Genomic DNA, 25,330 nt, shown 5'->3' with positions numbered 1-25,330 from the left:
CCATTACTAACTATGCATGAAATTGCAGTGATGGTAGATGTCGTCCAGATGTTGTATTTGAAAACAGCTTATCCTTCCCCTCAGCTTCTTTAAAACCTGTTTGTTTTTGGTTTCCATCATGCTGGTTAACAAAAATCACTGAAGATCTTTTACAACAGCCTAGATATCTGTTTTAATTCTGTTGATGCATTTATAAACACAAATTTTCATCTTTATGGTGACGCTAAAGATCTAAATCCATCTTGTACCTTTTCTTATTCCTTCATGGGATGCGGGTGTTGCAGGCAAAGACAGCGTTTATTGTCCATCCCTAAGTGTCCTTGAGAATGTAGTGATAAGCCACCCTCTTGAACCACTGCAGTCCATTTGGTCCAAGTACACCCACAGTGCTGTTAGGAAAGGAATTCCAAGATTTTAATCCAGAAACAGTGATATGGTTCCAAGTCATGAAATGTGGCTTGCAGGTGCTCTCAATCTCAAAAACCTCCTTTTGTATTTGCTTTTCCAAAAATCTGTGGTGCATTTAGAAGTTTCAAGTGCCAGGCAATGACCATCTCCAACAAGAGAGAATCCAACTATCACCCCTTGAAATTCAATAACATTACCATCACTATCAACAGTGAATCCCTCACTATCAACAGTGAATCCCTCACTATCAACGTCTTGGGGATTACCATTGACCAAAACTGAACTGGACATATAAATACTGTGGCTACAAAAGAAGGTCAGAGACTGGGAATTCTACAGCAACTAATTCACCACTTAACTCCCCAAAACCTGTCCACCATCTACAAAGCACAAGCCAGGATTGTGGTGGAATGTCCCCCACTTGCCTGGATGAGTAGCTCCAACAACACTCAAGAAGCTTGACACCATCTAGAACAAAGCAGTCCGCTTGATTGGTACCCCGATGCACCACCTTAAACATTCACTCCTTTCATCAGCGACACACAGTGACAGCAGTGTGCAGCATCTACCAGATGCACAGCAGTAACTCACCAAGGCTCCTTTGACAGCACCTTTCAAACCCTCAACCTCTACCATGTAGAAGGACAAGGGCAGCAGATGCATGGAAACACCACCATCTGGAGGTTCCCCTCCTAGCAGCATAGCATCCTGACTCGGAGCTATGTCACCCTTCTTTTATTGTTGTTGGATCAAAACCCTGGAACTCCTTTCCTGACAGCATTATGGGTGTACTTAAATGGACTGCAGCAGTTCAAGGCTGCGGCTCACCATCATGCTCTCAGGGGCAGTTAGGGGATAGGCAATAAATGCCACATCCAATGAAAGAAAAAATTAAAAATCAAGTTTTTGTTGTCTAATTTGGGTTATGTTTATAGTTAAGAAATGCCAATTCACTTTTTTTCCCAAAGAGCCACTTCTCTCGTTCTTGATGGTCTTGTGAAAATGGTCCATCAGTTGAACGTGGATTTTGTTACAGACGTGTCATTTTTTTTCAACAGTGTGGTTGGTCTGATTACTATTTTGCATTCTCTTTTTCTTAATCATCCATTCTCCTGTCAAGAAATTGGCAAACATTGTTGCTGGTTCAATTTGCAAAAAAGAGGTTCAGTTAGCAGGTTCTGGCTTCAAACTCTACTTTCAGACTTGAGCACAAAATTTAGGCTGACACTTAAGTGCAGTACAAAGGGGGTACTTCAGGTGAATGCAAAAGAAATCACTCTTTCAAGAAGAGTCAAGAGTTCTTCTCGTGTCTCAGCCAACATTTACCCCCTTAACAAGCACCACCAAAAACAAATAAACTTGCCAATTATGAAACCTGGTATAAAAATTGGCTGGTATGTTTATCTACATAACAAGTGACTCCTTCAAAAACAAGGCCTTCCGAAAAGGCAGTGAAGCAAAGGAAAATTGTCTGAGGCTGGGGATTAAGGGAAGGAAACACCAAAACTGGGAAAAGAAGCCCATTTATATTTATGTAAAAATGCTTAACTCTCACATTGCACAACAAGATAAATTGTGCCTGATGTGATTGAATCAGTTGCTTTAGAGAATATCTTTCAGACTAATCTGTGATCGTTTTGAGGTTTTTATCTATATTCTAGCTCTGTTGAGCATCCTGAAACAAAAGACAATTAGTTCTGCTTCCATAGGTTACTGTAATATACAAAATTCCCCAATGTTCTTTTAAATTGAAATGATAAGTACTTATATTTATAATAGTTCAATTGAAGCCTTGTCCCAATTTATAGTGTAAAAGAGAAATTATTACAGTACCTTTTTCCTTCCACCACAAATAAAAATTTGAGTCCTTGGATGCAAAATTGGGATGGGCGCCACTGAGTGGTGTTTGAGAACCAAAATGGTGTCCAATGTGTAAGCACACTTCTGTCACAAGTTGTGCTGTGCGCCATCTTGGTAAAGGACAAACAATGGGTGCTCTTTTCCCGCACCTGAAACGGATGTTAGTGAATTTGAATGTGCAAATAAGTGTTCTAATGCCTGCTTCTGGCCCTTACCTGCAACTTTAGTTTGCCCTGAGGTGGACAGCACCAGTGCTTACCATAACCACTGCTGTTCTCAACCACCTAACTTCTCCCTTCATCCCTGTGCAGGCTCCTACTGCAGCACCATCTGCATTATGTTGAGCTCCTCAGACTCTCTATTTGCATGTGGGCTGGTAACATTCTGCAGCGCGACTGAATTACTGGGCCCTAGACTACTCTTTGGCAACTAAGGTACATTCAAATATAAGGTTTTCAAAAAAGGTGGTGTTCAGTTTGAGATCCTGCTTTTATGACTGCCCTCTGTCCTGTCATATTTACACTTTATTACCTCTAGAATGTATCTGCAACAGCTGGGAAATCTCAAAGTACAAAAGCTTCATTTTACTATAATAATGGATGTTAATAGCTTTGGATGCAATTTTCCATCTGTGAAGTGGGCAAAATGCCCCATGCGCAAAGGGAATTCTTAAAGGTATAGAGACTTTTTAGTCTGTAGTTTTTTTTATTCCCTTTTTTCTACGGTTTTTAAGAACTACTTTTTGTCCTTTGTTCTTTGCTTGGCAGCAGATCATGAAAGAATTGTTTAAGTGGAGCCAAGTGATTTCATAACTCTGATTATTTGGCAAGTTTCTTGCAAACGAATGTTGTATTTTCAACAATATTCTCACAGCAGTGGGTTTAGTCCTGCTGGTGTGGCATGTGTATGAGGGCTGAGAAGTCTTGGAGTGTAAAAGCTTCATCTTTATATGATATGGTGTTCAGTACAGTTTCCCGTAGGTGAAGTACTGAAAGCAGAAAGGAGTTTGCAAAGGTATAAAGATTTTTATGGTTGATATTTTTTCATTGTTTTTTTAATCATTTGTATTTTGGAACACAAAAAGAATGTTCATATGGAAAGAAAAATAATTGAAGCATTTCAAGAGTATGGATGATCACAAAAGCCATTAAGGGAAGGGGATATGAAAAAGGGCACCTGCAGTACCAACTTTCACTGCAAGGTATCCAGCCACAAACTATAGTGTTCCGTGTTGGTCAGCAGATCAAGTTAAAATTAATGATGGGGTTTGTTCCTAAAGCGTATTTTGTGACTGATGTGATACAATATAAAAAATGCCAGGGGATCAGCTGATCCAGAGTTGGAGTCTCTGCATTTGTCAGAGCCATGAACTGTATCTGCAGGTCTGAGAATACCTACTTGGCAAAGACTGAAAACAAGTACTGTGTCAGTGTGCAACCATTTTCTGCAGGGACACCAACAATGAGCTTGCACCATTGGGAAGAGTCAAGGTTACAGAGTTGCCAATAAGTTTTCCACCCCTGCATTTGCTGTGCAAGGTACTTAGTGGTCAACATTAACCTTTCGGAAGGCTGTCAAACCTAATTCAGAAAACTGGCTCTATTTGCATATCTAAATTCTAGCTGAGCTGAAAGATTTCAATGACTGGCTATTCTCATCTCAAACAACCACAAAGGTCCCGAACTCCGAGTACCAGGCTGCTGGGTTGTTTATAGTTCAAGTTATAAAAAGATTTAGAGCTCTTTTACAATTTAATAGTCTTTGGTGAGAAAAGCAGAATTTTAGAGGAGTGATTGTAAAAGTTACTAAGATACTTATGTTGCTTTTCATCATGTTTGGCTAGTTTTGGTAATTATCTGGCTTTACAAAAAGGGCAGTTAATAGCCCTGACTCTTTTGACAGCCAAATACATTTTGCTCATCAACTGCCAATTGCACTTTAATGTGACCTTTAACAAAAAAAAATCACAAGGAACTTCACAGAAGCATAAGGAAAACATGAATGTCAAGCCAATAAAGGAGATTTTGGGAAAGATGGCTGAAAGATGGGTTGAAAAGCTGGGATTTAGGGAGTATTTTAAAGGAGGATGGGGAAGTGAAAGGCAAAGAAATTCCAGAGCATGTGCATTGGTAGCTGAAGAGATAGGTGCTAATGTTAGTGCGAAAAGAGGGGATTGATGCACAAGTACCTAAAGTCCAGAAAAAAAAGTGGGAGGAGGTTGGCGGAAAGTTATAGAGATGGTGAGGGGCAATGCCGTATAGGGATTTAAAGATGAGTATGAGAACATTAAAATTGAGGTGCTTAGGGACCAGGTGCCAGTGGAATGGGATAGGATATGGGTAGCAGAATTTTGTATGAGCTAAACTTTATGGAGGGGCTAAACTGGGAGGCTGCCAGGAGAGCATTAGAATATTAAGTGACAGAAGTGTTGAAGAAGGTTTCAGCAGCACATGAGCTAAGAATGTAGCAAATTATTTCTGCTCTTCTTGAGTTCTCTGCCCAAAGGCAGGTACTTGGTGATTATTCACCAAAACCATGGCCAAGTGTCATGATTTTTTATAAACTGTGGGGTGCGGAGACAGGCCCTGAAACTACATCAGCCATTAGGGGTGATCCACACGCTAGCCGTCTAGCCAACGGAGCTAATTGCCCCCTACCCCCTCCCCAAATGATGTTATGAGGTGGAACTATGCACCCTGATAATGGAGAATAAGAAGGCCGGAAGCACTCCCCAGCACTGAATCAGGCAAAGAGGTTTCAAGCAGCCTGAATTGAGATGGTGGTGATTGGAAGAGGCAGTAGGATGGGTGGCAGTGGTGTAGAATTTGTGGTGGGTCTGGAAATGATGTCTTTTTCTCTTCCCACTGTTTAACTGAAGGAAATTATGGCTACTCCAAGGCATCTCCAGTAAGTAGTTTGACAACAGAGGTAGAGCAGGTTTCGAGAGAGGTGGAGGAGAGTAGAGCTGAGAGTCCACAGCATTCATGTGAAAACTGACCTCTTGTCTTTGGATGATATTGTGAAAGATAGTATGTAGCTGAGGGAGAGGAGTGGGCTGGTCAAAAGATAGAACCTCGAAGGACTCTGAAAGTAGTGGTGCAGGACTGGGAAGAGAAGCTGTAAGACTCTGACTACAATAAGGTAATAGTGGAACCAAGCGAGTGGTAGTATAATTGAGCTGGACAACAAAAGAGTCTTGAATCAGCTCTTTTATTTTGAACTTCGAAATACAATTTTAGACAAATTTCCCTTTTTTTAATTGCAGTGGATGATTCAGCAACCTCATAAGGTAGCGACTTTCTTTGGGTGCATTGGAAAAGATAAATTTGGTGAGATTTTGAAGAAGAAAGCTGAAGAAGCCCATGTTGATGCCCATTACTATGAACAAAATGAACAGCCAACGGGCACTTGTGCTGCCTGCATCACCGGTGACAACAGGTCAGCGACTCCTTTCAAGAAACTTAGTTTAAGGTTAGGATATTAGTTTTCATTTAATAAATCAAATGCACGTTAGATTCTGGTATAGCTCTTTAAAAAGAAGTGACACAGTGGCCTCCTCTATACCACATCATTCTATGAAAATCTTGATTTATCAAGCCATACCTCATCCTTTTGTGCTTTTGTGGAAAAAAGCCTAAACTTCTGAAGATTTTCTTCGTACCCCTCACTTCTGGTAACATCCCAGTTAATCTCTGCTGCTTTTATATCCTTCCTAAAATAGGCTACTTAAAGCTGTGCACAATGCTCCATCAGGAGTTTTGCTTTAGTGTGCTTCCAGACTCCATACTACGGATTCCAGTACACATTTTATAGCCTTATCTACATGTGCAACTTTTAGTTAGTCATGGCCACACACCAAGGCCCTTCTGCTCCTCTAGTACATTTAAAATCTTACCATTTAAGGTGCACTTCTTTCCTTGTTTTTACTTCCAAAGCATATACCTTTTTATCCATTAAACTTTCTCTCCATGCAATCTTTCGTTTTCACCATCATAATTTGCTTTATCCCCTAATTTGGTGCAATCAGCAAATTTTGACATTCCATTAATTTCTAAGCCCAGTTCATTAAGTATGTAGAAATAACAACAGCCCCAACACAGACCATGAAACAACAGACATAACATATTTCCAGGCTGAGAAACTTCCCTATGTTCTTCCATTTGCTCTCTGCCCTCCATGTATACTTGTGGCCAAATTCCCTTTAATTCATTGTACCAGGTTATCTTTGTTATAAGTCTCTAACATGGTCCCTGATTAAGCCATTGGTGGCCGTGATTTCAACTGCCTTGGTCCTAAACCTTGGAATAACCTGCCTAAACCCTTCTGCTTCTTTACCTCTCTTTCTTCTTTCAAGATGTTCCTAAAAACCTTCCTCGTTAATCAAGCTTTTGGTCATCTTTCCTGATTTCTCCTTCTATGGCTCGGTGTCACGAACGGTCAAAACTGTTTTTGTGTTGATTTCTTTCATTTATCACCTCTTGTTGATTTGAAGAATTCTATGCTTGGTTAAGTAAAGCCAGCATTTTAGAGATCTGTGTTGACTTCATTGATTAGCTTTGTTATTTGTAACCTCATTCTTTGTTGTAAGACAGTGGTAGAAAATGAATTGGGCTAAAATTTCCTAGCTTAATTCCGTGTCCTTTTTTCTTGAAGAGGGAGTTACATTTCTCCCTCGCTGTATTTTGTTTAACTATTTTCCATTGCTAATTTATTATTGTACATACAAATTTTTCTTCCTAGGTGATCTCACATTGATTTTGTTTTTGGTCAGGTCATGCTCTGGACTGAATTATGTTGTGGTCCCTGTTTCACAAATGCACATTTGTTTTTTAGGTTACCTGCCTGCTCTGTTTCATTATGGAGGACCAGGTCAAAAACTGTTCCATTCCTTGTTGGAGTAGCAACTGATGAAATAATTGAGGATGTGATTTTGTATTCAATAATTTTAGTAATTGAATCAAGCTTTTGATCTTCTTCTAACCTCTTGGATTATTCCGGCTGTCTTATGTTAGCTCATTCTCTAAGAATCAATTCAAAACTAATTCTACTGGCCTGCTATCTCCTCATAGCCCTGTATCTTTTCTCTGCTTCATATATTTATTCAATTTTATTTTAACAGATACAGTGAGCTCTGTCTCAATCACTCCCATGGCAAAATGTTTCATTGTCCAAAAATCTGTCATGTAAAGAAATTTTTTCTCACTCTTCTCTGAAACTGTGATCATGACTTTTTAAAATTGTTAACCTGTATGTCAATAGCTTCCCAACCAGAAAAAACAATCTTTCCCTGGTAACTCTTATCAAATCTACTCATGGTTTTAAAAGCCATTAAAAAAAATCTCCTCTTAGGTTTTCTGTCTGTAATTCTCCTAAACTGTCTGTATTCTCTAAATTGGAGATCAAATATATTCCTGGCAATGACCTCTGGAACACTTTTTTAAACCCTTTTCAATTCCTCACTCTGATGGGTGAGTCCCAGTTTCCCATATAAAAAAAATTATAGAGCAGTACAGCACACAAAAGTGCCACTTGGCCCATCAAGCCTGGACTGGCCCTTTCAAAGAGCAATCCAGTTAGTCCCACTCCTCTGCTTTTTCTCCTATTCTGCAGTTACTTTTCCTTCAAATATTTATCCAACTGGAAGTTGCCATTGAATCTTTTTCCACCACCTTATCAGGCAGTACGTTCCTAATCCTAATCACTAGAGTCAAGTTATTCAAACACCATTTGCCCTTGACAAATTCCTGCTGATGCTCTTTCATTAGTCTATCCTTGTCCAAGAGTTATTATTCCTAAAAGCATCCCATGCTGACGTTAAACTGACTGGCTTGTAATTGCCACGTTTACCCTTCTCTCATTTTTTTGAAAGAGTATAAACATTTGCCTTCCTCCAATTCTCAGCCACTACCTGTGTATTTAAGGCGGACTGAAAGATTGTGGTCAGCACCTCTGCAGTTTCTCCCTTCACTTCCCTCAGCATTTTAGAGTGCATCCAACCAGACCAGGGGACTTATCCACTTTAACGACTGCTAAGCTTTCTAATACCTCCTTTTTCTAGTTTTATCTCATCCAGTATCTTGAGCACCTCCTCATTTACTGTAGCCTTAGCAAAGTCATCTTTGGTAAACTCCAAAGTGAACTACTCATTTAGTACTTCAGCCATGCCTAGTGATTCCACAAATAGATCTCCATTTTGGCCCCATCACTCTTCTGGCAACCTTTTTATTGTTAATATGCCTATAGACAACCTTTGGATTCCATTTTCTGCCAGTCTGTTCTCGTACTGTTCCTTTGTGTCTCATTTCTTTTTTCACTTCTTCTTTGTACTTTTTATATTTATACTAATTCTCCCTTTTATAAAGCTGATATCTCCAATATTGCCCCTTTTCCTGCTTCACACTACTCTCTAATTCCTTTGTCACCCCGAAGCTCTGGCTTTGGTTGCCCTTCCTTTCCTCTTTGTAGGAGTGTACCCAGACTGTATCCAAACCAGCTCTTTAAAGGCTGCCTGTTGCTCCATTATATTTCTACTTATCAGCCTTGGACTCCAATTTGCCTGGTCCTGATCCCTCCTCGTTAGCTGAAATTAGCACTTTGATTGGGTCTATACTTGCTGTAAGATCAAGTTGACCCTTTGGTAACATGCTTTAGAAATGATGCATGCAAGCATCTTGGAGGGGCTGGGCCTCATTTCCATAAATTTCCCAGTGTCCTACCCTAATCCAGCCAGATACCTGACCTGCAACTTCATGGGATGTGGGCGCCGCTGGCTAGGCCAGCATTTATTGCCCATCACCAATTGCTCTTGTTCAGAAGGCATTTAAGAGTCAACCACATTGCTGTGGGCCTGGAGTCACATGCAGGCCAGACCAGGTAAGGACGGCAGATTTCCTTTCCTAAAAGGCATTAGTGAACCAGATGGGTTATTATGACAATTGGCAATGGTTTTGTGGTCATCATCAGACTTTTAATTCCAATTTTTTATTGAATTAAAATTTTACCATCTTCTGCGGTGGGATTACCCTGTGTCTTTGGAATACCAGTCCAGTGACAATGCCGTTATGCCACCGCCGGGGCAAGGGAAACCCTTTAAAGTGAGCCCAGAACTCATTCTCATTAAAGTATAAATATCTGCCTAGGTGTCATCTGTTCCACGATTTGACTCCCAGCAGGTATGGCCTGATGGAGTGAACATCACTACTCACGTCAAACCTTAAACAGATACTGGAGTGAGGTGCTGAAGGACCACCGCCTTCCTGCAGGTGTCCTGCTCGCCTGCTCAAATGAGCAAGTTAACATTGGGGTATGGCAAGAAAGCAGCAAGATCATGGGGGTTGTGACTGCCCTCAATTTAAATGCCCTGTTTGATTTCTCTCAGATAGTGGGAGTTAAAAATCAAGACTGTACATCTATTCGCTCCACAATGCCTGGGAACCTGGAAGCTAATTGTAGCAATTGTTATCACATTTTAGATTTGAACTATTGGTCAGAGTCAATCAAAATTGTACAAACCCTATGCTTGTGCTTTTCTCCTTGTACCCATCTTTTCTCGTCTCTACCTATCTACTGTACCTATAAAATTACCCAATTATTTTGATGACTAACTGGCTTTTATTTTATGATGGAACTTATCTGAATACTAACTTATGTATACAAAGGGAAATATTTGCATAGTTCATGGTTTTTACCATACCATAGGAAAAATCATTTTGAATGCGAAGGTTTAAAGAAAATTCAGTTGGAAAAGCCACATATCCTACTCATCAGGGAAAAGGGATCCAAAAATAACTTGGAATGGTAATGATTTATTATTTGGAACCAGGAAGGGATGTAGTGGGCAGGATAGGTGATTCTTATTCTTGTTAACTTTAAGAAGAAACTTGCCAATTGCTATCCTCTCAGCTTTACTTGCTATTGAGAGTACAATGAAAGGGAAAATGAATAGCACATAATTACAAATTAAAGGATTTATATGTGGTAGAATTTTTTCTCTCATAAAGCAGTGGAAATAGTTTCGCTGTAAACATAGCCTAAAATATTAATCTAACTCTGCTGATCTGTGCACATTTTGTTGGTTAATTGAAGTGCGTTGTTAAATTGATATAGTAATACTGCAAAGTATTTAAGTTGTCTACACGTTATCTTTTACTGAAAGTTGAACATATCGTGTTGAAAATTTTCACTAAATGTTTGTGAAATTACATATAATTCAATTTCTACATATAATTAGGTTTCAGTGTTCTTCGCATCTGACAAAATGCTTTTCAAGAAATATTTGATTAATTCATAATACTTCCACTGAGATGAACAGGGCTTCTGAGAAAAACAAACATTTGGAGAAATTATTGAAATCATTAGCAGAATGAAAAGAAAATCGTTTAAAGCTTCTCTGATGGCTCAGTGACTAAGCACACCATGAGGTGTACACTAAGTTATACTAATTATAAAGATTCCATATCTATTCTGTGTTGAGGTGGCTCATCTCAGCCAGAGTAGCAGCAGATGCGCATATTAGCTTTATTGTCCTGGGATTAGGAAGGGAAAATATCAGTCAATATTCCTAATTCTAATCATTGCCTGTGACCATAGTAGAAAATTCATGTAAATAGGAACCAGCAGGTAAGTCATGGAACTGAGTGCTGTTGGTATTGTTGCTGCCATTCATTGCCTAGGTACTTGTACAAAGTACTAGAGACTGGTAGTATCAATAGAACCACTTCACAGCTAGTTAATACACTCGAGAAGGAGGGAGAATTTGCTGAAAGCATACAAACTTATAAATTCAGTAAATTAGAATAGTCAAAGCATTCCATTCAGCTTCCATCAGTACATTTACACATATAACAAAACTTTTATCTCTGATGCAGACTGGCCATGTGCAAGTTGGAAGATTTCCCAAGTGCCTCATGAATTATTCTACAGTGCTGTATTAATGGCGCCTTCCCTCCCATCCTTTGCTGTGGGAATCCTGAGAAATCCGATGACCTTTCAGGGGAACCAGTGCACCACTGAGTAATCTTATTACATCAGCCCTTTGTACCAGCTGAGCAAACTGCTGTATAAGCTGTTACTTATATCTCTTGACAGAATTAAAAATCACTGTAAATCAGTAAACAACTTTGTATTGTTGCATGTCAGTTAAATAAAATGCTGTTGAAGTTACTGGATGTTGCACATTCTCTAGAAGGGATAACATGTTTTGAAAGTTTTTTTTCTATTTAAAGTATGGCAAGTAATTAGCTAACTAACTTCATTCGGCTACTTTAGGTCTCTTGTCGCTAACCTGGCAGCTGCAAATTGCTACAAAAAGGAGAGACATCTGGACCAGAAGGAAAACTGGCAGTTGGTGGAAAAGGCCAAAGTCTATTATATTGCAGTAAGTGTGCTTTTTGTGTATTATTGTCAAAAGATTTTATCTCAAAAGATGTGCATTTTTTAATTAAAATGGCACACATCACCTGACTTACTTTTATTCCATGTATCTGAATTTCGCTGTGAACTAAAATCAAACATTGGAAAGTATAAGTGGGCTACATTTTCAATCAGTATTGGAACAGCTAAATTAAGGAACAAAGCCATTTACCTAATGTTTCTTGATATCCAAGCAGTTCCATACGAACATACAGATTGGTGGACAGGAAAAGACCAACTTGTCCATCCAGCCTTGCGCTCACTGTTATGCCTTTCAAGTATCATGTTTAACAACACCTGGGAGAAGCAAAAAAAAGCAGATTTTAAAGGCAGGATCAATTTAGGTGCAAAAATTCTTGAAAATAGCCCTTTGACCCCCTTAAATAATCAAAGTCAATCTAGGAGACTATATTTACCATGATTCATTTTACTTGGGATTCCACCTGGCTTTTGTGTTCTGTGATACCTGTCACAACCAGAAACCACTGCAGCTCTCTTTTGAAAATGTCCAGCAAATCAGCACCCAAGCCTAGCGATTTGTTTCCTCAGTCAACCAGCCTGTGGGAAAAGAAAAACCTTCAGATACATCTGACTTAGTTCTGTCCTTGTGTAACTTAGATGCATATTTCTGGTCCTCCCTAACTTATTTAACTGAAATGATCCATCAATGTGAAGACTGTCTTGTCCCTTCATTATTCAAATACCTCTATCAGGTCATCTATGCACCTATGCATCTCTAAAGTAAAAAAGACACACTCTATCTAGGTAAGTAAGTTCAAAAATGGCTGTCATTCTTATTTGTGACCTCATTTAACCCTTTTTCAATGCTTCTATAAAATCCATCTTGAGAAGGAACCAGAAATGGACATAGTAATTTAAGTGATGGCTAACTAAAGCCCTGTAGAGGACAAAATTATATTTTGTTGTGTATGAAATTGTCTTGACAGTGCAACCTAACATCCTATTTGCTTTAGCTAACACCCCATCATTTGTATACCTTGAGAGAATTATATACCATAACATGGTTCCTTCTTTCACAACAGGCTTCAGTTCTCTATCCTGGTGTTGGTCCTGCCCATGTGTGACAATACCTTTAACTAAGTTAAATACCATTTGTGCAACACCTGTTGGTCATCCCATCAGGATCCAATCGCAGTGTATATTTGAATTCACAATCCTAACACTTGCAAAAGTCTTTGTATTGTCCTCAAGTCTGCGGACCATTTCCCCAACGCCTATCTTCAGCCCATTAATGAAGGAAATAAAAGAAACTACCCTGATGCTGATCCCTGCCGAACATTACTAGTAACTAATCTCCACAAAGATCTACAACAATTAATAACAAGTGCCTGCCTATGGAAATGTAGCCAGTTCTTAATCCACTGACCAACATAAAAAATTTTTATTCAGATCCAAGGCGTATTACTCTTTTCAGAGAATCAGATAGGCTGTCAAACATACTCATCAGCTTTACTTATATTTTAGGTGATAACTGAAAGCTGCACAGATTCAAAAATCTTGTATAATTGCATCTTGGGAATCTTTTAGGAAATATACGGCAAAAATCAATGTATATTACCATGCCTGCTCTCTCACTTAGGCACATTAAAGCTAATTTTGTAAAGCTCCCTGATTAATTAAATGACCAGTGATTTCTTTTACATTGTTTATTTTCCTTAGAAAGTTCTCTTGTGGGTTATTTGAAAATACAGCTAAAAGTAAGTGCTTGCATTTATATAGCATAATTTCTTGCCCCTAAGTACTTTGTGCAAGGAAATTCTTTGGAATACAATGTTGTTATGAAAAGAAATACATAAACAGCTATTGAGTTGTTGCATCAAGCTGAGGCTGGTCTTGTCCAATTCTAGCAGCATTTTATGACAATGGAAAGTTTTTATATATCAATGTGATTAGGTATAACAATGGCAGTTGCTTTCACACTTACTGCACGTCCACAGGCTGTTTTATGCAAATTGTGGTTGTTCTGCTGGAGGAAGTTGTGGGCCTAGAGAGGCGCAAACCAGGGAGGATTTAAACACAAAGATGCAAATTTGAAGTTTGAATGGCTTGCCAAAAGCCAATATGGGTCAGTAAGGTTGGGCAAATGGGACGAAGTGACAGTTGTTCCTTGTGATAGAGAGAATATGGGGTTAGAATGTTTAGGTTGAATAGGATGTTGAGCTTGCAATCAGCCTAATTCTGCCTGAGATAATTGCTAGGGATTGAATCGGTGGCAAGGGTAAAGATTCCATGACTGCCTGAAGATGGTGTCTTTGACCTTCGCAATGTGTATCAAGGAGATTGTGACACATTCAAGACTGGAAATTGGACAAGTAGTCTCAGCACAAAGCGGCAGTGACAGGGTCAAAGGGTAGAGATGCCATCAATGTACATTTGAAAGCTGTCCATGTTTGTAAATGATGTAGCAGAAACAGCATGTACATAGACATGAAAAGGATCATGATGGGAACAGAATCAATATTAGAGATTCCCTGCTATGATCTGTTTGATGAGGGTGGAGCCAACGAGGGCAGTCCCACTGAACTGGACATCAGATAAGAAATGTGGGAGGAGGATAACCATTTCAATAACTGCAAAAAAATCAAGGAGGGATTAATGCACTGTGGCCACAGTTTGGGATTAGGGCATTATTTCAGCAATTTCAAGAATCTGTCAAGGTTTTTATGTATAGAATCATAATCTTGCAGCATTAGACTCACAATTTAGTGTGAATAAGTTGCATAAGTTTTGATACCTGTTTCATTTATATATCTGCTTTCCTTGGTAACAAACAACTTACTTGCAAGTTGGCAAAATAACCCAATAGTCAAACAGTAAAGAAGAAATGAAAGACTTAGCACCTTCCATGACCTTGGGATGTTCCAAAGCCCCCTTCAGGCATGGAAATACTTTTAAAGTAATAGTCATTGTAACATAGGAAAAGGGGCAATAACTAGCACACAGCAAACTTCCCCAAAGAGCAATGTAGTAATGAATAGATCATTTGTTTTCAGTATTGTTGTCTGAGGGATGAATGTTGACCAGGACTGTGATCTGGAATGAAATTTCCATTTCCTTACGGCTGCAATTAAGTTTTAAACAATTTATCTTAAAAAATTTGGCGCAAATTAAATTATTTGTTGTTTAACCCGTGTTTCTTCTAGTACAGTATGTCATCATATATGTGATATTATTTCTAGGTCCTACTTCTGCTTTTCATCTATTCTGATTCGCTTTGTTTATCCTTTATTCTCTGTCCCTGTACATTGAGATTTAGTCCCCATGTGTTTCAATGTTGCTTTTGACACTTGGTTACCACTATAGGCAATCCTTGGACTTGCGACACAATTTTTTCCTGAAAACCACATCTTAAATTGAAACATCATAACTTGGAACCAATTTTCCCACAAGAACAATGTTATAAATGGGGAACTGGTTCATGAACCAAGGCCAATACCCTGCTTTCACCAAAATAACTCAGAATTTTGTACTCAATCAATTATAGACAAATATACAAATATTGCTATATTCATTATGTTGTAACTATGGCAAAGGATCGCTAATTTTTAAGAAAAAATTTGGAAACAAAGATTCACCAAGTGAAAATGGCATTGGAACAGCAACCGAACGTCTTCTGTTGGGGAGATGGGCGGCGCAGAACATCGATCTGCATGTATGAACGTTTCAACTTGTTCGCTGATGTGGCTTCATAAAGTTGAAATTGACATTGGAAAACCAAAACAGGATGTCAATTTATAAACATCGTAACTGCCGTTCGTCATAACGTTGGGGACTGCCTGTACACTAACCTGAAATTGGGACCTGTAGATTTTTGTCCGTGCTTGTTACTGAAGTTAGCTCTAAAATACTCAGTACCAATTGCTACATTGCACTTGTAGCTGAATTGGCTTGTTGCCAGTGAGGTTGCCCTCCCTTTGTATACAAATCTTACTCACCTGTTGGTTGGTTTTTGGGAGCCATGTGTTTAAAATCATCTAGGCTACCTATGTTATGGTTTTCTAACATGATGGATCAAAAAAGACCCTTTCTGAAGCACTGTCATGCAAAGGACCATTTTCCCTTTAATTTTCAGGATATCATCCTCGTTACTTGAGAACCTCTAGAAATTTTGTTAACATCTCTCTTCAGCATAAACATGAGCTCACCCTGTTTAGTCAGTGCATCCCGATATTATTTTATTCAGACAAGTAGCCTCAGTGAAATATTTGCCAGGAAGCTGCCTTCCCCTTCTATAGATTGTATTAAGGTTACTAGATAATCCTTGAATAACTCATAGCCAATAACATTTGATTGTTGAGAGATCCATTTAGAAAATCTGTCAATGTACTGCCACGTACGGTGGAATTTCTAAAGAATGGATTGTCTGATTTAATTTTCCAGTGAAAAACTAGTCATATTGTTCATCAAGTCAACAGTTTGTGCTATTATTAATTTAACTGCCTGTTGTAGTATTTGCAGTATCGATCTCTATCTTTATCTCTTTGTGAATGAATTTCATATACTAAATGTTTAGCTGCTCTTGTCAGGAATTATGCAGTCACCTGTCTGATTCTCCTTTGTGCTGTTCTTCAACTTGACATTGATCAATTTTCTGTTACTGTGCTCTCAAGTACCTGCTTGGGCAGTTAGAAAACCCACTCAAGCTACTTCATAACTCAAACGCCCGGTCAAAGTAGGGTGCACTCAACCATTTGAGTTACCTGAAACATTGTACTGTTCTTAAACATTTTTTGGGGTTTTATAGAGTTATTTTCAGGAAAGTAATTCATCTTTACAGGAAATATTGCTGCCCATTCACAAACCTGTTTGTATCAGTAAGCAGGCTTTTTTGTCTTTACACAGGATATAAGGAGTAAGAATACGTTGTTTTTAATGGGGAATCGTGCCCACTGTTATCTTGACTGAACTGCTTAGAAAGGAAGATATCTGTTCTATTAATATTCTTAATGGCCAATATGCCCCAGGTGCATCTTTGGCAGACCATTAATTGCATACAGATTTGTGGCAGAACGAAAGGGTAATGGGCAACCTGTTATGTTAATTCCTGCTTTTTTGAAAAATGCCCTTCACACACACAGATCCATCACTGCTGCTCCTCACTTAGGATGGTTTTATTTGAAAAGGAACTACCTAATAGAAAGCAGCAGATATTTTGGTTACCCTATAATTTGGTAAGGAGCTGCTTGATGAGTTCAAGCATGTGTGTATTTTTCATTTATAACAAAAATTCTAAACAGAGCCAGAGCCATTAGAATGTACCATCATATCGTAAAATGCCTAACATCAGAAACTAGTTTGACTCATTCAAGCATGTGTATGCACATCTGAGACAATTGAGTACTTTCATGCATTTTGATGTGCTACTATCTTGGTTAGATTTTCAGGATTATACACAATCTGTTTTAGGACCTCCTTGTTCTCGGTGCTGAAACACTTTCCCAGCTTTTGAATCCAGCTTGCCACAAAAACAATAGTATGTGAAATGATTTAGATCTCCATCTTCTCAAACTAGTTGATTTAAAATGCAACAATTCTAGCGTAGGATGGCAGCAATTTCCCCATACAAATATCATAGTCTTGTCTCTGCCCTTGACAAGGTGCTGAGTGGAAGCAGGTGCTTTCCTACAGGAAGTGGGAGAAAACAATAGGTCATTCTTATGCATTTCTTACTGGTTGGTTGTAATTTTCCAGACACCCAAGAGTAAACTTGTAGCTAGGGAATGTTTCATGTTGCAGAGAACCAGAAAAGTGAAAAGAAAGGAATGCTGTTCTTTTCTCTTAACCACAAACCCAGATTTCTAGTCAGTGGGAAGAAAAATACTTCAGTTAATAAGTAATTGAAAGGGTTGTAATCAAAGTTACCATTATATCAAAACTTGAACATGTCCTTAAGATTAGATTGCACCAGTGACGTGGCGAAATTAGATGCATTAGCCATAAAGCTTATACAGTATGATAGGCAAAAGTGCTAGTGCTTCACATTTCTATTAAATTTATATAATGGAACTTTTACTTTAGGTCAACTATCTTTCACTACCTACTCCGTCTTTTTGTTTTAAATCTGGCTAGCACCCCTGCATTATCTCTCTATCTTCAAACAATGTTTCAGGGACTCATTGGAGCAACTCAGTCAAGCTGGGTAATAGAAATGATGCCAACATTCAGTAGCCCAAAACTCTCAGAGCAATTGAATGATAACTTGTTGGGAATGTAGGCATTTGTTCATTACTGAAACTAGCTGTTTCATTCGTCAGTGGTGCTGAAAGGGCTTATTGCCAAGAATTTAGGGTGGCAAAAGTGGCATTCATACTGAAGGTTATAGACTGCAAGTTGCTACTTTTAAATTATTTGCTTCTCTATTGCATTAATTTTGACATGAAAATACTGTGGAAGGTTGGCATGCTTTGCTCTCCTTTCCAGACATCATCTACTAATTAGCTCATTGTGTATCTTGGTAACATCTGCTTCAAATCCTGTTTTTGCATGGTATTGTCACATGATGTCAGGCTGTGGGAGCTCCTGTGGCACAATAATGTAAAGTGCAGTCAGGGAGAATTATATATAACCTCAAGTGTCATGAATGTATCTTAGCATGATCTAAAGATAGAGTCTCTGACACATCTGGCAAATACAAAGTGTGAGTGGTTATAGTTTTGAAGCTGGCCTCTTTGATTGTATGCTCTTGTGTTCCTCCACTGTAGCAGAGCTACTTGATCATTGAGAGTAGAGCAGCTGGTGTTAAGTGTGACAATTGATTATACAGTTAGTGAGTTCATTGAAAATAATGTTTCAGTTTCTTTCAGCTAGAAGACCACAGTGTTAATGTTTTCTACTGCCTGGAGTCTGTTAATGCTCACTGCTGTGTTCTGGACAACCTTAATCGATCCTGGTATCAAGAGGGAAAAAAAAAAGATTGGCACTTCAAAACTGTCAAATATATATCAAAAAATCAGAATGTTGTACATATATTGGCAACCCTTGCTTATTGTCCTAGTAAGGTACACAGATAACCAGGTTACTTGCAGCTTCTGTTATAACACTATCTGGGATAAAATGGGATTTAATAAATTGGAAGCATTTCAGTGTGCTAATAAAGCATTAATATAGATCATTTTCCTCTTCAATCTGCAACTTGTCACTTACACTGCAGCAATCACTTTAAAGCTCCTGATATTATTTATTTTCTGTCTAATGTCAAATCATGTGAAGATGTAAATTTTGTGTTTGCGATTGTGCTTGAATAAATATTGTTACCTCTAGAATTGTTTGTTAATGTTTTGGTATATCAGCGAAAGAACACAGCCACCCTGATTTTAGTCTTCAGATCTGCTTACAGAATAAACTGCTTTGGGCAGATGATTTATGCTGCTTGGCAGCCACACTCTTGGTGCCTGCTCCTATATCATGTGATTGTGGAAGCTGCATTATTAGAACACTTAGCCAATCTAGCAATAGCACAGGCAGTAGTGATGCTGTTTTTCAAGAAGAAAATGTTGAACTGGAGCCAAAAGTGCAGTGGCAGGCTGTTGCCAGGGAACTGTAGTCTGAAGCAATTAATGAAAAAGCTGGTAATGTAAAAGGGGACAGAATTGCCTGTTTTCAGGAACAGTTTGCATTATTGATATCATAAGTACAATATATTCATTAAAATGGCCAATTTTACAATTGAGTTTTTAAGAGGTTAGGTTTTGATTCATCTTCTGTCAGAATGTCTTCCTCCCCCGCCACCATGTATGCACGTAATCTGTGCTGCAGGCTCTTTTCTCTAACCATCTAGGAGTAAGCCTTGTAATTTGATACTGGCTGACAGATGCATTTTCTGTTCTGCCACTCTCTATTAACCTTTTAGGTCCCAAATTCTTACATACGTTATTCTACTTTTTGCGGTGGTTCACTGAGAGATTTGATGGAATAAAATAGACGCCAGAGCATTTGGTTTTTTTAAAAGAACTTGGCCTCAGTTCTGCCACTGTCATCATTATTATCCTTCAAGAATTTGTCTATGACATACAATTTGTCTGACATCTGAACCTCATACTTGTAATATGGTAAAATAAACAGCTAACATAAAAGGAAATCCCAAAGTATTCTATAAGCACTTCAATGGTAAATGGTAGGGCTGATTAGGGACCAAAAAGGGGATTTACACATAGATGCATGGCTGAGATGTTAAATTCTTTGCATCTGTCTTTACCTACAAGGCAGATGCTGCCCAAGCCATGGTGATAGAGGAGAAAACTCAGTCACTGGAAGGGTTTAAAATTGATAAAGAGATCATCATGGATAAGCTGTTGGTACTTAAAGCTGATAAAGCACTGGGACCGGATGATATGCATCCAAGAATATTGAAGGAAGTGAGAGTGGAAATTGCAAAGGCACTGGCAATAAACTTTGAATGTTCCCTAGATTCGGCAGGGGGTGCCGGAGGACTGGAGAATTGCAAACATTACATCCTTGCTCAAAAAAGTTTAAGATCTGCCCTGCAACTACAGACCAGTCAGTTTAACTTCGGTGGTGGGGAAACTTCTAGAAACAATTATTTGGGATAGAATTAATAGTCACATGGAAAAATTTGGATTGATTCGGAAGAGTCAGTATGGATTTGTTAAAGGTAAATGGTGCCTAACTAATTTTCTGGAGTTTTTTGAAGAGGTAACAGATGATTGATGAGGTCAAGGCCGTTAGTGTGCTGTATATGGACTTCCAAAAGGCATTCGATACAGTGTCATACACCTGACTTGTGAGGAAAGTTATAGGTCATGGAATAGAAGGGACAATAGCAACATGGATACAAAATTGGCTGAGGGATAGGAAACAGAGAATAATGGTTAATGGGTAATTTTTGGGCTGGAAGAAGGTTTGTTGTGGAGTTCCCCTGCGGTCGCTATTGGGACCCTACTCTTACTGATATATTTAAATGATCTAGATCTTGGTGTGCAAGGGACAATTTCAAAGTTTGCAGATGACACAAAATTTGGAAGAATTGTAAACTGAGGAGGACAGTGTAGAACTTCAGAAGGTTATTAACACATTGGTGGGGTGGGCAGACAGAAGGCAGATGAAGTTCAATGCGGAGAAATGTGAGGTGATACACTTTGGTACAAAGAACATGGAGAGACAGTATAAAATAAAGGATACTATTCTAAAGGGTGTGCAGGAGCAGAGACACCTGGGTGTATATGTACGTAAGTCATTAAAGGTGGCAGGACAGGTAGAGCAAACTCTACCTCTACAAGAGTACAGGTACAAGAGCAGGGAGGTTTTAATGACTTATATAAGACACTGGTTAGACCTCAGCTGGAATATTGTGTACAGTACTGGGCTCCATACTGTAGGAAGGATGTGAATGCATTGGAGAGAGTGCAGAAGAGGTTTACAAGAATGGTTCCAGGGATGAGACACTTCAGTTATGAAAAAAGATTGGAGAAGCTGGTGCTGTTTTCCTTGGAGAGGAGAAGACTTGAGAGAAGTTTTCAAAATAAGGGGCCTGGACAGAGTAGATAGGGAGAAACTGCTCCTGCTCATAGACGGATCGTGATCCAGAGGGCACAGTTTTAAAGTGTTTTGCAAAAGAAGCAAATGTGAGGTGAGATAAAACTTTTTCACACAGCGAGTACTTAGGGTTTGGAACGCACTGCCTGGAAGTGTGGTAGAGGTAGGTTCAATTGAGGCATTCAAGAGGGCATTGGATGATTATTTAAATAGAACCAATGTTACGGGGAAAAGGCAGGAGATTGGCACTAAGTTAAAATTCTCAGAGAGCTGGTGCAGACATGATGGGCTGAATGGCCGCCTCCTACACTAACAATTCTGTGAGAGTTTTACAACAGAGGTGAATAACCTGGCAATTGCTACTGATGTTACGATCCCCAGCTGAGGTTTCTCTTGGACAAGCCTGATCCCAGTGTAGAACCCAGCTTGATAGATCCTAACTTTGTTTGTGTAGATATGTGGAGAGTAGCTACTGAACAAAGGCACGCAAGTCAGCTGATTAACTTTTAACAAAAGAATAAAACATTTATTCAACAAGGAAAGATGAACTATATTACAATACTCCTCCACCCACAACTATAACTTTACAGATTTGTAAGGATAACACAAGTTACAAAAGCTATCTTATACGCTAATGTACACAGTAAGTATACAGTCCATGTAAACCTATGGCACGCTGTGGTCAGACACACCACACTGTGGCCTCAAGTGACAGATGCCACCTCAACCACATGCTATGGATCTCTCTTCAACTCCCCCTAGACGCTTGTCACATTGTGAGCTAACCAGTCTCACTGAATTTTGTCCTTCAAACAAGGGTTTCCAATCTCCATTCTCCAAGACCTTGCTTTGGAACCTTTTCCCAAATCGACACTTTCTCACAGATGCCTTCTGCAAGGGTTCACCTCCAGGGTTTCAAACTGTCCTGATGTTCCTCTTCCCTTGGTCACCACATGCATTCAAGCTGTCTTCCAAGCACTCCCTCTCACCAACCTCGCCTTAAAAGTACACCACTGCATCATGTGCCCATGGCAAAGAATTACAGACCTTCAGTTGTCTCTTTGAGCAATCTTGCTTCTTACAAGCTGATCTCGCTTTAAATCTGAAGCTTTGAAATTATAGCCTAAGCTGACTACAACAGTAAAGATAAGTTTTAATTCTTAGAATGTTGCTGATGAGTAAAAAAATGGAATTACAATTTTTATTGAGTAGTGACTGGAAATGTGGCATTTAATACTAGAACTTCAGGGCAACTTCTCTAATTCCATGAGTTAAAGATTGAATATGTGTTATTCAGGCATTATAAATCAGTGAACCTAAGTGTAAGGAAATAGAAGCACAGAATGAGAATCTCAGCTGAAAATGAGTAGAATTACAGAATGAGATTGCAAAAACATTGGTAAAAATCCTGAAAAACCCCAAAACCCAGGTAATAAAAGTGGAATTTAAGTTGGTCACTAGTGTCCATGATTGTGTTATCTTATCAGGGTTTGATTGTTCAGATTACTGAAGGGAATAGGCCTACTTTATGTTCATACAAAACATGACCAACAGATGAAGACCTATTATGTCATCCAGCTTGGCCTATAAATTGTGATGCTTTATATTTTGGAACTAACCAAAAGTTTATATGTTAGTTTTTACATCATAAGCCTCAGTTGGCTGAAATACTGGTGTTACAGATACGAGTTTATAAAATTGGTAATTAATTTGAGGTAAGATGAAGGAATGAAAGGGGGTCATGTAACCTGTTCTGAATTCTGCCTGACAACAAGCCTGATTGGCTTGGTTGCCCTGGGGACAAGACGGACCTTGGTCAAGAGATTTGCAGAGAAGGTGTCAGATGTTCACACCTGTGGACAATCGGAAGAGCATCTGTGCTGACGGGGTAGACTGTTAGTCTCCAAGTCTCCCAGGGATGTGTTCAGAATGTTACGTTTTATAAACAGCTATGCTTTGAACTGTCTAGTTAATTCCAATATAGAATCGAATAGGTGGTCTAGAGGATAGCTAATTAGCATTTCTAAGTGAATACAAGGCCCATGTGATTCATGTTGCCATATTGATGGGCTTTGAGAAGAGTACATAGCAAGCCATTGTAGTATTAGGTTAAAGGGTTTCCTAAGAGATCACTGAACTTCACAGACCCAAGTCAGTCTGAGAATCTGAGAGGGTCCACAAAGAAATGGAGGCAGCTAGCTCTGTGCGTGAAGTAGATCAAATACTGACTATTGTTCACCACGCAAAACACAGATGGGAACTCGTGCTCAGATTGAAGAGATCAAATTCATGAAAATTTAAAAGAGGCTGGAAGATTTGCCTAGCTTGGGATAGAGAGAAGGAATTTCCAACTTCATTCTCACAGTGAAAGACAATCCTGAGATTAGAAGTTACCCAGTTGGAAAAGAAAGGAAGCAGCCATTGGGAGCTGAAAATAACTTCAGACTGGTTCTGCGTGAATTAAGTGTCCACTTAAGGAACTACATAAGTTATAACCATGGCATGAGATTTTCATATGTGTTATAAGTCACGGGAGAATCTTTTCTGTAATTTAATGTATAAGCTGCCTACTAAATATTTGTTAGTCAATGTTGCTTTTAGTTTGTTTATTACAGTCAAAGTCTTAAAATTTGGAATTTTGTTATTCAAATATTTTTAAAAGTTAGCAGTCTGTACAGGGGTCATAACATGACCCATTCGCAAACAGGAGATAATTTTTTGCATCAAGTGTCTCACTTCCAAGGTGGAGTTGAGTCGCTAGATATATATCTGAAGACATTCTCTTTGAAATTCAAGGTTTTGCCTTGGAGTATTGGATTAGCACACTGACCTTTCATTGTTGGGACTCAAATGTGAACCCAAATAGAATGGATGGAAATCCATTTGCTTTCAAAATCCTGTTTAAAATTAGTGTGGGCAGTGGTTGCAGGGCCACTCCAAAATAAGAATAATTTAACACTAAATTCACAATCACACTTAGTCAGCAGAATGAATAGCTGGAATTGGAAAGGCAAAATAAATATTGGTAATGTAGGTAATGTTCTTAAACTGTGGCTAAAGCAAGTTGTAGGATGAAGGAGACTATTCTGTTTACTGTATCTGACCTGGAAGTGCTTGATGCTGATACTGGGTAACAAAGAAAGGAAAAATTAACTGTTTATTTACCAGATAATAGCCATTCCTCATTTTCATGGGCACAAGAAAACCTCAAAAATTTAAATGCCCTTTTCCCAAATTACACTTGCTTTTTCAGATAAACTTGGCTGTTACTATATTTTTTAACTCAAACTATTGATTGTCAGGCTCTTCCCTTTTAACGATTGGGATAAGCATTTTAATTGCCTGATGAAAAGAACATTATCCAGAACTAGAATTGATTGTCATGTTTGAATTTTTTTAATTAGTATGAAAATGTATTTTGAAATATATGTTCAAAATATTTAAACCAATAATTTGTGTAAAGCAGTATTGAAGGATTACACACAGGAAAGTGAACATAATTAAAATTAATATATAATTATTTGGTAGAAAATTAAACGTCCAGCTTCAGGATTGGGCCAGCATCAGTGATGATTTTTTTAATAGACAAAAAGGTGCATATACTTCTTTAAAAAATAGCAATGTGTAAGCCACAGCAGAATTCACCCAGCTAATTAAGCCATCACTGAATGACAGGAACAGAGTCACATGATCTTCCCAGGTAGAGATTTCAGTGAGTGCAGGGTATAATTCATCCATCAAGACACTTTTAAAGCATTGTAGTTCTATTTGTCCTTCTTAATCTTAAAAAAAATTGCTTGCATGTCAGTTTTTGAAGTCTCACAATCGGGTTTCTTCCCCCAATTGTGTGAATAATAACGTATTCTAAAATGTATCTACGGAGCATGAATTTTTAACAACTCCTGTTATATAATTATTGCTAAATCTATTTCAGCAACTGTGCTTCCCATCCACCACTTGTTGGCTGTCATTTTCTGGTCGTCTTCAACCAACCACAGCAGTGGCACTCTGAATTGGTTGGAAGGAGATGTGAAAATGTGACCAAGAATAATTGTGGTTCCGTTCACAACACCTTCCCTGCAGGCAAGCCTGTAGCTGCTACTGAATTCGTTCCCACAGTAGTTAGACCAGATCAGCA

The 25,330-nt window shown here is 38.7% G+C and overlaps 1 protein-coding gene across 3 annotated transcripts in view; it reads left to right on the top strand.

Moving 5' to 3' along the window:
* The window catches only part of LOC121270828 (adenosine kinase-like), a 227,159-nt gene that overhangs the window by 124,720 nt on the left and 77,109 nt on the right, over positions 1-25,330 (top strand). For 2 of the 3 annotated variants that reach the window (XM_041176304.1, XM_041176306.1), the window contains exons 5-6: positions 5,534-5,739; positions 11,536-11,644. In XM_041176304.1, the coding sequence (XP_041032238.1) occupies positions 5,534-5,739; positions 11,536-11,644 (315 nt within the window). The remainder of the gene's footprint in view (positions 1-5,533; positions 5,740-11,535; positions 11,645-25,330) is intronic. The other variant, XM_041176305.1, reaches the window with a different exon arrangement.

The sequence above is a fragment of the Carcharodon carcharias genome, chromosome 28 (genome assembly GCF_017639515.1).
Source record: "Carcharodon carcharias isolate sCarCar2 chromosome 28, sCarCar2.pri, whole genome shotgun sequence".
In the NCBI taxonomy this organism is placed as follows: domain Eukaryota; kingdom Metazoa; phylum Chordata; class Chondrichthyes; order Lamniformes; family Lamnidae; genus Carcharodon; species Carcharodon carcharias.
This window is presented reverse-complemented; position numbering and strand designations above follow the sequence as displayed.